This window comes from Tursiops truncatus, chromosome 3, assembly GCF_011762595.2.
Source record: "Tursiops truncatus isolate mTurTru1 chromosome 3, mTurTru1.mat.Y, whole genome shotgun sequence".
NCBI classification, from domain to species: domain Eukaryota; kingdom Metazoa; phylum Chordata; class Mammalia; order Artiodactyla; family Delphinidae; genus Tursiops; species Tursiops truncatus.
In genome coordinates this window covers 48,150,962-48,165,109 of record NC_047036.1, presented here as the reverse complement: position 1 = coordinate 48,165,109, position 14,148 = coordinate 48,150,962, and the positions used below count along the sequence as shown (strand labels likewise).

General features: G+C 43.4%; 1 protein-coding gene and 1 long non-coding RNA gene across 2 annotated transcripts in view; one reads left to right on the top strand and one right to left on the bottom strand.

The window, feature by feature from the left end:
- LOC141278279 (uncharacterized) overlaps positions 1-14,148 on the top strand; it is a 57,285-nt gene that overhangs the window by 39,790 nt on the left and 3,347 nt on the right. Inside the window, exon 2 of the long non-coding RNA XR_012330701.1 lies at positions 13,629-13,750. This is a non-coding gene — a long non-coding RNA (uncharacterized lncRNA). The remainder of the gene's footprint in view (positions 1-13,628; positions 13,751-14,148) is intronic.
- ZSWIM6 (zinc finger SWIM-type containing 6) overlaps positions 5,006-14,148 on the bottom strand; it is a 203,989-nt gene continuing 194,846 nt past the window's right edge. The window contains exons 11-14 of the mRNA XM_019929999.2: positions 12,418-12,575; positions 11,639-11,802; positions 9,813-9,894; positions 5,006-7,737 (exon numbers count right to left, since the gene is read on the bottom strand). Of these exons, the coding sequence (XP_019785558.2) occupies positions 6,875-7,737; positions 9,813-9,894; positions 11,639-11,802; positions 12,418-12,575 (1,267 nt within the window). The 3' untranslated portion in view covers positions 5,006-6,874. The remainder of the gene's footprint in view (positions 7,738-9,812; positions 9,895-11,638; positions 11,803-12,417; positions 12,576-14,148) is intronic.

The window sequence follows — 14,148 nt, the reverse complement described above, 5'->3', positions numbered from 1 at the left end:
CCCTGGATCACGGCACCCTGGCAGGAGCGGGCTGCACAGGTTCCCGGGGGGGCAGTGTGGAGAGTGACCTGTGGTTGCACACAGGTTTTTGGTGGCAGTGGCAGCAGTGTTAGCAGTTCATGCCCGTCTCTGGGGTCCAAGCTGATAGCCACAGCTTGTGCCCGCCTCTGGAGCTCGTTTAGGCGGTGCTCTGCCTTCTGTGGGCACACTGGGAAGGAATCCCCTCTTCTTGTGCACACTGAAACAAAGGTCTCTTGCCTCTCTGGCAGGTCCAGACTTTTTCCCAGACTCCCTCCCGGCTAGCTGTGGCGCACTAGCCCCCTTCAGGCTGTGTTCACACAGCCAACCCCAGTGCTCTCCCTAGGGTCTGATTTCCAAAGCCCGAGCCTCGGCACCCAGCTCCCACCTGCCCCGGCCAGTGAGCAGACAAGCCTCTCATGTTGGTGAGTGCCGGTCGGCACCGATCCTCTGTGTGGGAATCTCTCTGCTTTGCCCTCTGCACCCCTGTTGCTGCACTCTCCTCCGTGGCTCCGAAGATTCTCCCCCGCCACCCGCAGTCTCCGCCAGTGAAGGGGCTTCCTAGTGTGTGGAAACTTTTCCTCCTTCACAGCTTCCTCCCAGAGGTGCAGGTCCCGTCCCTATTCTTTTGTCTCTGTTTTTTCTTTTTTCTTTTGCCCTACCCAGGTACATGGGGATTTTCTTGCCTTTTGGGAAGTCTGAGGTCTTCTGCCAGTGTTCAGTAGGTGTTCTGTAGGAGTTGTTCCACACGTAGATGTATTTCTGATGTATCTGTGGGGAGGAAGGTAATCTCTGAGTCTTACTCCTCCTCCATCTGGAAGGTCTCCAACCTAAAGAAGTTTCTTTAACAGTTGCCGTAAAGCTTGTTTTGTGGTGCTGAATGCTTTTAGCTTTTGTTTATCTGTAAAGATTTTGATTTCTCCATCTAATCTGAATCAGAGGCTCGCTGGGTAGAGTATTCTTGGTTGTAGGTTTTTCCCTTTCATCGTTTTAAATATATCATGCCACTCCCTTCTGGCTTGCAGAGCTTCTACTGAAAAAATCAGCTGATAGCCTTATGGGAGTTCCCTTGTAAATTATTTAGTGCTTTCCCCTTGCTGCCTTTAGTATTCTCTCTTTATCTTTGATTTTTGTCATTTTGATTACAGTGTGTCTTGGTGTTTTCTTCTTTGGGTTAATCCTGTATGGGATGCTCTGTGCCTCCCGGACTTGGTTGACTGTTTTCTTTCCCAAGTTAGGAATGTTTTCAGCTATTATCTCTTCAAAGTTTCTCGGGCCCTTTCTCTCTTCTCCTTTTGGGACCCCTATAATGTGAATATTAGTTCATTTGCTGTTGTCCCAGAGGTCTCTTAAACTGTCCTCTTTTCTTTTCATTCTTTTTTCTTTTTTTTGTTCAGCAGCAGTGTTTTCCACTACTCTGTCTTCCAGCTCACTGATCCATTCTTCTGAATCATTTAGTCTACTATTGATTCCTTCTAGTGTATTTTTCATTTCAATTATTGTATTCTTCATCTCTAGTTGTTCTTCATGCTTTCTAACTCTTTGTTAAAAACTTTTAACTGCTCCCTCTGTGCATCCGTTCTCCTCCCAAGTTCTTTGATCATCTTTACTATCATTACTCTGCACTCCTTCTTGGGTAGATTGCCTATCTCCACTTTACTTAGTTATTCTTCTGGGGTTTTATTTTGTTCCTTCATCTGGAACGTATTCCTCTGCCACCTCATTTTGTCTAAGTTGCGTCTCCTATTTTTATGTGTGTGGTGAGTTAGTTCTATTTCTTGACCTTGGAGAAGTGGCCCTCTTTAGAAGACATCCTGTGCATACCAGCTGTGTACTCCCCTCTCATTACCCAAGCTATATGCTCTAGGGATCTCTTCTAAGAGGTCTGTGTGGTCCTTCTGTTGTGGTAGGCCGACTGTGTGGGCATTCTGGTAGCACTGATGGGCCCCTAGTCCAGTTGGTTGCCAGGCCCTGCCTCATGTGGATGCTGCTGCCTGCTGTTTAGTGGGACCTGGTAATTACTTGGCTGGTTGTGGAATCTTAGGGGCCCCCAGGGCTAGTGCTGTCTTACTGGTGGGCGGAGTCAGAGTCCCGAAGACTCTTGGGCTGTTGCCCACCCTCTGGCATGTGAAGCCAGATCCTTGAGTTAGTGCCGGATACTGGCAGGCAGAGCTTGTTCCTGGAGTCTGGCTGCAGGACCCAGGGATCCTAGAGCTCGTTTCAGATCACTGAGGGGGCAGGGGAGCTTAGTTCCTGACACAGTTGCATGTTGGGTATGGGGCCCAGTGTGTCCTAAAGGTTGCATTTTCCTTCTAGTGGGCAGGCCCATGGCCCAGCTAGTCCCAGGGTAGGGTCTGGCCTGCATTGTGGGGTCATAGTTTTCTTTCTCCTGGTGTCTGCACCCTGTTGGGTGAGGCTGCTCTAGAGGCTTGTTCAGGCTTCCTGGTAGGAAGGACTGGTTCCTGTTCCCTGGTGAGTGAAGCTACGTCTTGGTCCTCTGGTGGGCAGGTCTGTATCTAGGGGCATATCTAGAGGTTGCTGTGGGCTCTTTAGTCTTTAGGCAGCCTGGCTGCTGATGGGTGGGGCTGTCCCTTCCCAGTTCGTTGTTTGGCCTGAGGCGTCCCAGCACTGGTGCCTACAGGCTGTTGGGTGGGGCCAACGAGCCAAGATGGCAGCCCCTGTGTTCACATGGCTGAATGTTGCCCAGTATGTCTGACACCAGTGTCTGTGTCCCCAGATTGAGCCACAGTCGCCGCCCCCCCCCCGCCCCACCTCTCCAGGAGACTCTCCAAGACCAGCAGGTAGGTCTGGCCCAGGCTCCTATCAAATTACTGCTTTTGCCCTTGGTCCTGGTGTGTGTGATTTTGTGCGTGCCCTTTAAGAGTGAAGCCTCTGTTTCCCCCAGCCCCGTGGAGCTCCTACTCCAATTCATTGGCTTTCAGAGCCATATGCTCTGGTGGCTCCTTTTCCCTGTGCTGGACCCCTGGGTTGGTGAGACGGACGCTCAGAAGTCTCACTCCTGTGGGAGAATCTCTGCCCTATAGTTATTTTCCAGCGTGTGGGTTGCCTGCCCCTGGGGGGTGTGGGATTTGATTATATTGCGAGTCTGCACCTCCTACCCGTCTTGTTGTGGTTCCTTCTTTATGTTTTTAGTTGTAGATCTCTTCTTGTCACCATCATTATTATTATGATTGTTGTTATGGTGATGATAACCAAAAGTATATGATAGGACCAAAGTGTCCTTGCACTTGTCCCTAATATTGTTTTAGCATCTGTGAATGTGCACATTGTACTATTCTAAAATGGAAGCAATGTTCAAACTGCCCTGAAGTATATTTCATCTTTTCTACATTTTGTGTTACTTAAAGGATCACACTTACAAGGCAGCAGCCCATTTAAAAACCATCCATGGAGGAAAAACAAAATTCCTTTTTATATTAGAACGTTCCACATGCTTTAAATTAGGGTTTATCAGTAGAGCTGAAAGTTTATCCTAATTGTTAATATAGTTTGAAATTAGGTTTGTTTTGAAAAGCAAAAAATTTTTTTCATAATTCTCCCTACATAGAATAGGAAGTTGTTTCCATTTTGGCTCTGATGTAAAAAGAAGAGGAAAGAGGCTGTTTTCTTCCTTTTCTATTTAGAACTGGGTTCCTGGTACAGGTGCAATTCATATCGTATCACACTGAGTCACAAAGAGAAAACTTTTTTTTTTTTTTTTTTGCGGTACGCGGGCCTCTCACTGTTGTGGCCTCTCCCGTTGCGGAGCACAGGCTCCGGACGTGCAGGCTCAGCGGCCATGGCTCACGGGCCCAGCCGCTCCACGACATGTGGGATCTTCCCGGACTGGGGCACGAACCCGTGTCCCCTGCATCGGCAGGCGGACTCTCAACCACTGCGCCACCAGGGAAGCCCCAAAGAGAAACTTTTAAAATATTTCAAGGGATTGAATATTCTGAAAATTGTAGCTTTAAGAAGCATATTTGTCAGTATTACTTCTGGGTATATATCCACAGGAATTGAAAGCAGAGTATCAAAGAGATATTTGCACATCCGTGTTCACAGCAGCACTATTCACAATAGCCTACAGGTGGAAGCAACTCAAATGTCCACTGACAGATGAATAAACAAAATGTGGTATACACATACAATGGAATACTACACAACTTTAAAAAAGGGAGGAGATCCTCTCATATGCTACAACACGGATGAAACTTGAGGACACCATACTAAGTGAAATAAGCCACTCGTAAAAAAGACAAATACTGTAATAATTCCACTTACATAAAGTCTCTAAGGCAACCAAACTCATAGAAATGGAAAGCAGAATGGCAGTTACCAGGGTCTGGGGTATAGGGAGGAATAAGTTGTTGTTTAATAGGTATGTAGTTCTGTAAGATGGGGAAGCCCTGGAGATCTGTTTCATGGCAATGTGAATACACTCAACACGACACACAACACTTAAAAATGCTTAAGGTGGTACGTTTTATGACGTGGTTTTACCACACACACCAAAAACGTATTTGCGTCATTTTGCATTTAGATTTTGGATGGAGGGGGGTGGGACAGATGTTTATAATGTATATGTAGCATTTACCCCTTATACTGTAATTTCCTGTAAACCACACACACACAAAAACCTCTAACAAACTTAGCATTTAATAAATATATCAAGTACTGAGCATCTTCAATAATAGTTTATTAGGGAAGAATGACCAAATGTACAGACTGAAGAAAAACTGGCTATTCTGTCCCATGTTTTATCTCTGTGATCATCTGATTTATGTCTGTCTTTTCCACTAAGCAGAAAAGTAAGCTCCAGTGTCTGGTTTTATTCACCATTACATCTCCAGGGCCTAGAAAACAGTACATAAATATTTACTGAATGAATGAATATGGTATTAAAACACTTGGAGATGTGGTAACACCCACGTCCATAATCACTGAATTCAAGCGTAATTAGAGATATACCATAAAGGAGGCAGAATCAACTTTCAAAAAACTAATTTTAATCAAAACAAAAATTGTTGATCATTAACAAGTTTATAAAACAGTGATTTAGTTACATAAATAAATTGATATCAGTGTATCAAATCTTAATTACTTTCAACTTCATGAGCATGTTTACATGGGTGATGAAGTACAACCTTTTTTTTTTCTTTTTACCTATTATAATAAATAAAATGGAGCGCATGAAATAGTTCTTCTAAACAAAAATACCTACAAACATACCTCTAGCATGTTCTCTAATGAAGGGAACAAGAGACACTGGACAACTTTTGCACCAAAACATAAAAATTGCTTTAAAAAGCACAAGGTTACAGAACCATCAGCTAAAGTAAAGACACTATACTGTAACCAAAGTTGGTATTTAATAATATAATGAACAGTTTGGTAGTTAGATCTCCAGTTTGGTTATTTTAAAGCATTAAGACAAGGCAAGATAGAAGGCTGCTTTTGTTTTGAGTAATTCTAGAGAAAATAAAATATATTTAAAAAAAAGAAAGAAAACTGAAAAGTAGAACAGTCATACCTACACAACTTTCTGTCCTGCACAAAGTCAAAATACCTATGCAGAATAGATATATAATATATATAATGTTATTTGTGCACAAAGGTTAGCTTATTATTAGCTCACTGCAAAGGCGTAATGTATCAGATGTCAATTATTTTGGAAAACATTTTGCGTTTTGTTAAAAGGATATTTCTTTTAAGTTTCCTAGGCTAGGAGGCACGAACCCCAGTTCCGGCATACTGTATATTCTTAATGCTAAGGCTTGCTGCTCTGGCTGTGTATTTTGTTGCCCCTCTTTATTCTAGTGCCTGTTACAAGCATGTGTGGTGTAGTGGTTGTGGTTGGTGTGTCTTGTGTCTGTGTGTATACATATATATATGTATACATAAGTTGTATAAATATATATACATATATCATTTCTCCCAATAGATCTCAGTCAAACCATGCAATCCAAAAGGTGGCTCTGCATAGATGCCCAGCATGAAGTTCACCGCCTGAGCCAACCCTGAAGCAAGGCGCACTTTTAGTCCTTCTGATAGGTTTTCTCTCAGTTTTTTTTTTGTTTTTGTTTAAAACCAAGCTACTGCAGCTTCAAGTATTTTGCATTACATAGAATATTTTTTATAAATTAGTTAATGTTATATTTTCAATATTCAGACATATACTATAATATATATACAGTACAATAAATGCTCTCATTCTTTTTTTTATTTTTATTTTTTTGATAAATCCCTGAGAATGTATGTTGACAGTCGCTAAGTTTCCACATGCACAAGCATTGTGTGCCATGCTTCTGGACGAACAGCACTGCAAAGCCACGTGGGTCAGCCTTTTAACTATTAGTATTTTCGTTTTGTTGGTTTGTTTGTTTAAATATGCTGAAAATGTAAAGATGAGTTACAAAGGAGTAAAGCTGAATCCATTCGAGGTACTTATCACAGGATGGAGGTGTTTTGTTTGGTTTTTAAAGCCATTTCAATTATTTTTTTTTGAGGCTGTGAACGTATACAGAAAACAGGAGAGCTATGTGGACTTTTGCCACTTGACAACATATACTCAGTGTAAACCAAACCTTTTTAACCTCTCTCTCATACAAAACCAAAAAAACAAACAAAAAAAAAGAATAAGAAAAATAATAAAATAAAAACAAAGAAAAAGGGAAGAAAATTAAAAACACACAAACTTTCACATGACAATTTAGTCTGCAAACGCAATATAACTATACACATATAATACCGGTGTGGCTCTGTTCTTTAAGTTAAAAAGGGTACAAAGGCAGGCTCAAGTAAAAACAAACTGTCCCCCCCATTCCCACCCCCACCCCCATTCATACAAGTTCTATCAACCAAACCTCTCCCGAACCAACATCATCAGTTTCTTTTTGCCTTTGTAGATTTGTTTCAGGTTGTCGATGAACTGTGTAAACTGAATGTGTCCATCATGCGCCATTAAGAAGGTCTCTCGGGCCTTGCTGAGGAACTCTATAAACTCACTATAGTGCCGAGGACTGATGTGTGTGAGCCGTGAGTGTGTCGTGTTGATGTAGGCCCCGATTGTGGCATCCAAGAGTTGCCTCAAGGGGGCTTTGTCCAGTGACATGAGCTTACCAGAGTTCCTCCTTCCGTGAAGTCCCACCATGCCAGGAGTGGTCAGAGTGCATCTGCGCAAAATGTCTGACAGTACCGTTGCACACTTGACACTCTTGACCACCAGAGGTATTATAGCTGCAAGCTCATTTTTACCAAGGGAGTGGCTAAGCGCACAGGCCCACAAAACGTCATTAATGGCAGGGTGCGTGTCCTGATTGTAGCTCAGGTTAAGATGGGTCATGGCCAGGGTGGCCAGCTTGTAGGCCCTCATGGGGTACCCGCGGTGCTCCATGTACCGTGCTATTGTAAAGAGCTGGGTGTAGCTCATGCCAGTTGTAGCAGCGTCAAGAACAATTTGGTACGCCGTCTCAAAAGCTATGTGATCCTTTTCACACAGGGTCAGTGCGGAGAGGGCACAGTTCTGAGGGTCCTTCATAGCGCACTGCAATGCAAGTGTCCGGGCGCTGCTGGCCAGCTTTTCCTGCTGGTGGCAGTCCAGGTGGAGGCGGACGATGGTGCTGTTGGACATCACGGTGGTTGCAACAATACTTGTGGCTTCAGTGGGAGTAAAAAGCGTAAACCAGCTCTGCATGATGCTGTCCAGGGCATAAACACCTGCAAGGAGCACAGAGAAGCCCCATTACTGACGAGAGGCTGCCCAGAGGTCTTGCCTTATTTCCACTTTATAATCAATGCTTACATTGTTAACCATCACAGGACATGAGCTAGGTCAGAAAATCCTGTAAGGTAATGTGCCTGGGAGCAACCTTTTAGAATAAGGTTATTATAGATTGCTATTCAGTGAAATGCCTGAGAGGAACATGAACTTGCTGTAATAAAGAACTAATCCTCTCGGCAGCTGGTATTTGCACTGTGCTGCTGCCTGCTTGCCATCGCAGACAATGGCTTTTTGCTAATGAGTTCTAGTTCACTGGGGCCTCCTGTCAGTTACCCACCACAGAATCTGAGTCAGAAAAACTACAACCCTCACCAAAATGGGGAGTTTTTATGTGGTCTGTGTGCCTGTGTGTAAGTTTAAAGTACACACAATACAAAGTGATTAAACACGCAAAGAAGCAGGAAAATGTGACCTATAATCAAGAGAAAAGAGTCGACAGAAGCAGACATACAGACGACTCAGATGTTTGTTTGAAATGGATGACAAGATCTTTAAAATAACCATTTTAAGTACACAGACGCAATATGTCTCAGCTGTAGGAAAATCCTAAACGTGGGCCATTTAAAGCACAGGTACTAAATCTAAGAGAAATCAGGCCTATTTCTTGGTGCAGGGGTTGGGGAGTGGTGTGGCAGTTCTTAAACTGGTATTATCCTTGTATTGCTTCACTAAAGCATCACTTCAGTAATATAATTTTTTTTTTTTTTTTGCGGTACGCGGGCCTCTTACTCCTGTGGCCTCTCCCGTTGCGGAGCACAGGCTCCGGACGCGCAGCCTCAGCGGCCACGGCCCACGGGCCCAGCCGCCCCGCGGCACGTGGAAACCTCCCAGACCAGGGTGTGAACCCACATCCCCCACACCGGCAGGCGGACTCACAACCACTGCGCCACCAGGGAAGCCCCAGTAATATAATTTTTATACTGAGACCAATTTCCCTTTTTCCAAGATAACATACCATTATAGATTAATAAAAGAAAAATAAGAAGAATGTTTTTATAGTATCTGCTGTGTCAATCTTTAGATAAGCACTGAGGTAACAGTGTCATCTCAGCAAGAGGTGTGTATCCTTTTCTGATGCAAATAAGAAGACGACAGTTTAACCCACATTTATTTCCAACAGCCACCATTTTGTTTGCATTGGCCTTCTCGCCAGGAATGTATGGGTTTTTTAGTTATGATTTATTGCTGCAGAGGGGAAACAGTTGGCTGAAGGGTCTCACAGATTGCACTGTATGGTCAACCGGGGATCTTTTTTTTTTTTTTTTGCGGTACGTGGGCCTCTCACTGTTGTGGCCTCTCCTGTTGCGGAGCACAGGCTCCGGACGCGCAGGCTCAGCGGCCATGGCTCATGGGCCTAGCTGCTCCGCGGCATGTGGGATCTTCCCAGAACGGGGCACGAACCCGTGTCCCCTGCATCGGCAGGCAGACTCTCAACCACTGCGCCACCAGGGAAGCCCGGGGATCTTCTTATGGCTACTACAAATTCTCAAAAAGCTCACCTAAACCACCCCCAGTGGTCATTTCTCTGTTGGATACCCTGACGAATGCCCTCAGATGAAGAAAAAACTCAGTGCAACTAGATAACTTTATATTGTTTTCATTAAAGTGACCTGAACCATTAACCCACAGTCTAAAGTTAGTTCCAAAGATGGTTTGCTGCCTACCAAAGATTCACTCTGGAATATGAAACTGTAAACTTGATTATCACAAAAGTTACTGAAAGCACCTTAAGTGTGACAGAACAGCTGAATAAAAAGTGCCTGCTCCCTGACTTATTCCATTTTAAGTAAGAGTTGTTGGAGCCCCACAGATGTGACAGGAACAATGCAAGTGTGTATAACTGAAGGCTGACGGTGGGGTTCGGGGAGGAGAGCCCCTGTACGTTGCCAGAAGGGGCAGGAGCCTTGGAGAAGTCAAGGTAAAGAAGTGAAAATGTTCTTCTCTGTACCTGGAAATAAGTGAAATCTGAGCGCGGGGAGCCTTGGAGCGCCCCTGCCCCTGATTTACGTACCCACTTCAGTAGCACACGTTACCAGCCACCTGACCATCTCCCGCCGGCGCCAGTTTAAGGTTGACAGTGTCATTCGCATAACCTATGAAGACAGGATAACAAAATGTTTTGGAAGATTATCCCTAAGTCAATGGAAAAAGAAAACAATTCATTCCAAGGTATACATTACTAGGCAGACTCCCTACTTCCAGGAGGACGGAGAGCCTTATTTCGAATAAAGCTGTGCATATGAATTTGGACTTACCCACAGCTCCCCTTGCTGGCTTTGCCCCAGCCTGGGAGGCAGGAGGTCTGTGTTCTATTCTACTCCTGGTAGGCCAACTGACTAGACGTGGCAGCCTGGGCAAGTCACTCAATCGACCACTTCTCTCCTCTGCGAAATCCACGGGCTGGACTGGCACAGTGAACACACCCACGCCCTCTTCCCTTCTCCAGCTTTCACAGTCCACGGTTCTAAATTTCTGAGCCACCTCATGAATTAATCCTGACTAGGAACCCTCATGGCAAAGAGGTTTTCTTTTTAAATAATTGTTTTAGTTATCCCTTCAATCTCTGGTTGTTCCTTCCTGGCGATTAAGAAGATAACCCCAGGTCTACAGAAAGAAATCACCTTTGGCATCATTAGCAATCTAATTTTGTTTTTTACTTTCTAATAGATTCCAAGATAAAATTCACCATATCGTCCTGCTTCCCTCATTTGTTAAGATTCAGAACATCTAGGGACGTAATACTCCTAAAGCCTTGGAAAGGTCCTATGGGATTCCTTCCTGGGTCCCAGGAAGAATGAGGCAGGGAGCAAGCTCTCAGTAATCTGCCGTTTACCAAAAAAACCTGCCAGAATTCCAAATACCCAGAAAACTCATGTTAATGGTTCTTTCTGCATCATACCTTTAAGAGGAAAATGATAACAAAAATAAGCCAAACAACAAGAATTTATTTTTTAAAAGAAAACTTCTAAAATGTCATTGTATAGCTTAAATGCAATCTCCCATGCCCTCTGCTTGTAGAGTACTGTAAGTGGCAAGTGCGTTTTTCTACAGTCTAATTCGTTAACGTTATTAATCACTGTTAAGGAGAAGCCATAACTAGAAAACCATATTAATCATCTAACTGGGGCATTCTAGTCCCCATACTTTAGAAAATTAGAAGATGACAATTTCTTTCACTGCTTTTTATGGAGGGAAAAACACAAATGTTAATAGAGATTCCCTGAGAAAAGTAGAAATATAAACTTCAGTTCCTGGTTTATACAATAATCTTTTCAGATACTATAAGGAAGCAAACATCTATCTGCATGACTAACTCAAAATGTCCTTGGTAATATATCTAAGGCCTGCTGAAGCTGAAACTGGACCCCGGCCCAATCCCTCTTCCTTTACCCTAATTTTCTAAGGGTTATAAAAAAGGAGTCAGAACTGTCCATCTATCATGAAAATGCGAACATCAGTACATATCCGTACTTCCTCTAAAAATTTAACCCTAACGAATCGTTATTATACACGAGAGCTATATATTTAAGTATAGGAAGAACTCTTCTTCAATTCATTAAAGGAGAAACAGTGATGTTAAGGCTCTAGTACAGAAGATGATTTTTTATTGAAAGACACAAACAGGGCTTCTAAAGGTACTGTCCTACACATGAGGCAGCAGTCTGGTTCAGGTGGGAATGACCACAACTGCGAAGCCCAGTGCACTCCTGAAGTCTAGGAGATCTGTGCACCAGAGTCATGTACCTGCACTAAAAAATCCAAACAAACAGCAACACCCTAGGATGATGCTTTTATTTAGCAGTCCTTGGTGCCCCAGGAAAGACCACAGTCACATACCTGCAGGCCCAGCTCCAGAGACACCTTCAAAAGAGTGATGTCTGGCAAACTGTCCATGAGAGTTGCTATTTTAAATGCATCTTGGGCAAGCTTGAAGATGTGGGATGAGGAGTGAATGTTTTTCTGGATGGATTCTAATACTGTTTCTAGCCTCCGAACATCGCCTGCAACGAACAAGGGGAAACCAAATCAAAACAAGGCAAAGCAAAACAACAACAACAAAAATCACACAACCACAACCACACACACACACACACACACGGAGTTAAAAAAGGAACAAAACAAAACACAAAGTACAAGTTTACTTTACATGAAATGTTCACGGATGGCACAGATGTTACAACTAAGTGTCCCAAGGTTATTGCGTATCTATGAATCCCGGCTTCAGGAAAAAGATACACTGAGACACACCCTCATGACTAAAAGCACACGTGAACCAGAACCAACATGAGATAGCAAATAGTTCTCTCAGGTTCCTGCTTTTTTATTTCTGGTGAGTATTTCAGAGAGAATTTAATCTGCCTCTGAAGCTCACCCACCATTTACATGGCATGGTAACTAAACCCAAACTCTGCCAGCAGCAAGTTTAATGATGCAGTTAAATGAGGAAAATGCCGGCTCAAGTGAGTAGCACCTGTTTTGCTTCATAAGCTAACATCTAAAGAAAAGGATCCCTTACAACATAAGCACCATCATTGAGAATCTGATGGAAAACACGACCCTTAAAATAAAAAGGCAAACTAACAAAATAATCATGAGGCCTCAGGACAACCCAGTACCTTTGGCTGCAGTGAGCATAGTGGATGCCAGCTCGCACTGCTGGGATTCTATGTGGCTTAGAGTGAACCAACGAGGGTACCGGTTGGGAACAACAGATGCCATGTGGTGTGGACGGGTGAGGTCTCCCGTTGGAGCAGTGGATTCCAACACTAGCAACCTGTAATGACAAGACAAGGCAGGCGGCTCTTAGTTACCACTTGTCCATCACCCTGGCCACAGGGACTGCCCAGAAGCCAGAGGAGCAGGTAGATGCTGGGAGCGATTGTTCAGGTCCTCCGTGAGGGAAGAGCTGGTACAGCTACACTTTGCTGTCTGGATGCTAAAGTTACCTCGTTAATTGCCCATCGCCTAACCCTAAGAGGTTTCCTTTCTTTAGCATCATTTAGAAAACGGCAACATTCAAGGAAATTAAGACATGTAACAATGGAGAGGTTTGAAACACAAGTCTTAATGTTTACCTACTGTAAAATTTCTGAACCTTATCACTCATTAAAAAATCAAAAGAAACTGATAGTCAAGTGGATATTTAAAACTGAGATTACAACCGTTAGGAATCAGTGTATAGCTGAGACAAATAAGTTTAACTTATTAAAACAAAGTAAGAAGGAAAGTAAAGCAAAAATGACTTGTTTCCATATATTCATACTTTCTGCATAATTAGTTCCTTATTACTTCAGAAATTTGTAGTTAGAAAATGTTCTATCAATCATATCAGAGATGATGGATGCAAATGATCCAAGTATTTGTCCCTTGACAGTCTTGCATAAATTCAGCATGATTTCTTATTTTAATCAATGTATCTTTAAGAATATGTTGACAAATAAAGAACAACTATTGAAACAAAGCACATGCTTGGCGGTCTCTTTCAAATATAAATAAGCACCAAAGAGATTAGTAGAGTAGCTATAACTGCAATAATTTTTTTACAATCATCAAAACACTGACCTTCCCTCAAGTACACCAGTGTTAGGGACTGTGGAGTAAGAGCTGGGGACCAGGAGAAGTTAGCAGGGTCAGGGTGTGATGCTGGGCTTGGGGCCCTACCCAACAGCAATTATTGCTCTGGTAAGCCAAATCCCTCATTCCCTTTTCCTTTTATCTAGGAACAGAGATGCTAGCATTGCCATAGATGGTGGCAATCAAGTAGTAAGGATTTTGGTGGGGTTGCTATTTAGCTTTTTAAAAACCCAGACTATCCCTATATTCACAGGCAGATCCTTCCAGAGTTGCTGTAGAGCACACTAGTCAACGTCCCTGGAAAGATGAGAAAATGATTGTGAAAATGCCCTTCTTCAGTATCTCCCTTCTCTTTCTAGAAAGACTAAGAAGCAAGTAAGTTACCTGTCTCTTTTCCTTCCTGTTCCCCTGGCTGCCTTGAGATGCTCTAGTAGGTCACACCGCCTCCCTCCCATGGCCATCCTTTGGCTGAGGGCGTGTGGCAGGTAGAAGAGAAGAGGTGGAAAACAATTCCCCTGTGCCCTGCTAGTGTCCCCCGTGAACGAACTGCCTGGGCAGCAACCAAGGGTGGACGTAAATGAGTTTCTGAGTGTTAGAAAAGCAAGCTTCCCCACCTGAAGGATACCTTCACATAAGCCAGAACCACAGAGAAACCTTAGCTATTTTACCCTTAAACTTTATAGTAACTGTAGCAATAGCATCTGGTGGCATCATAACATTAGTATCCTTCCCTTTACCACAGGAGCAGAATTGTTAGGATTTGAGTAAGTACA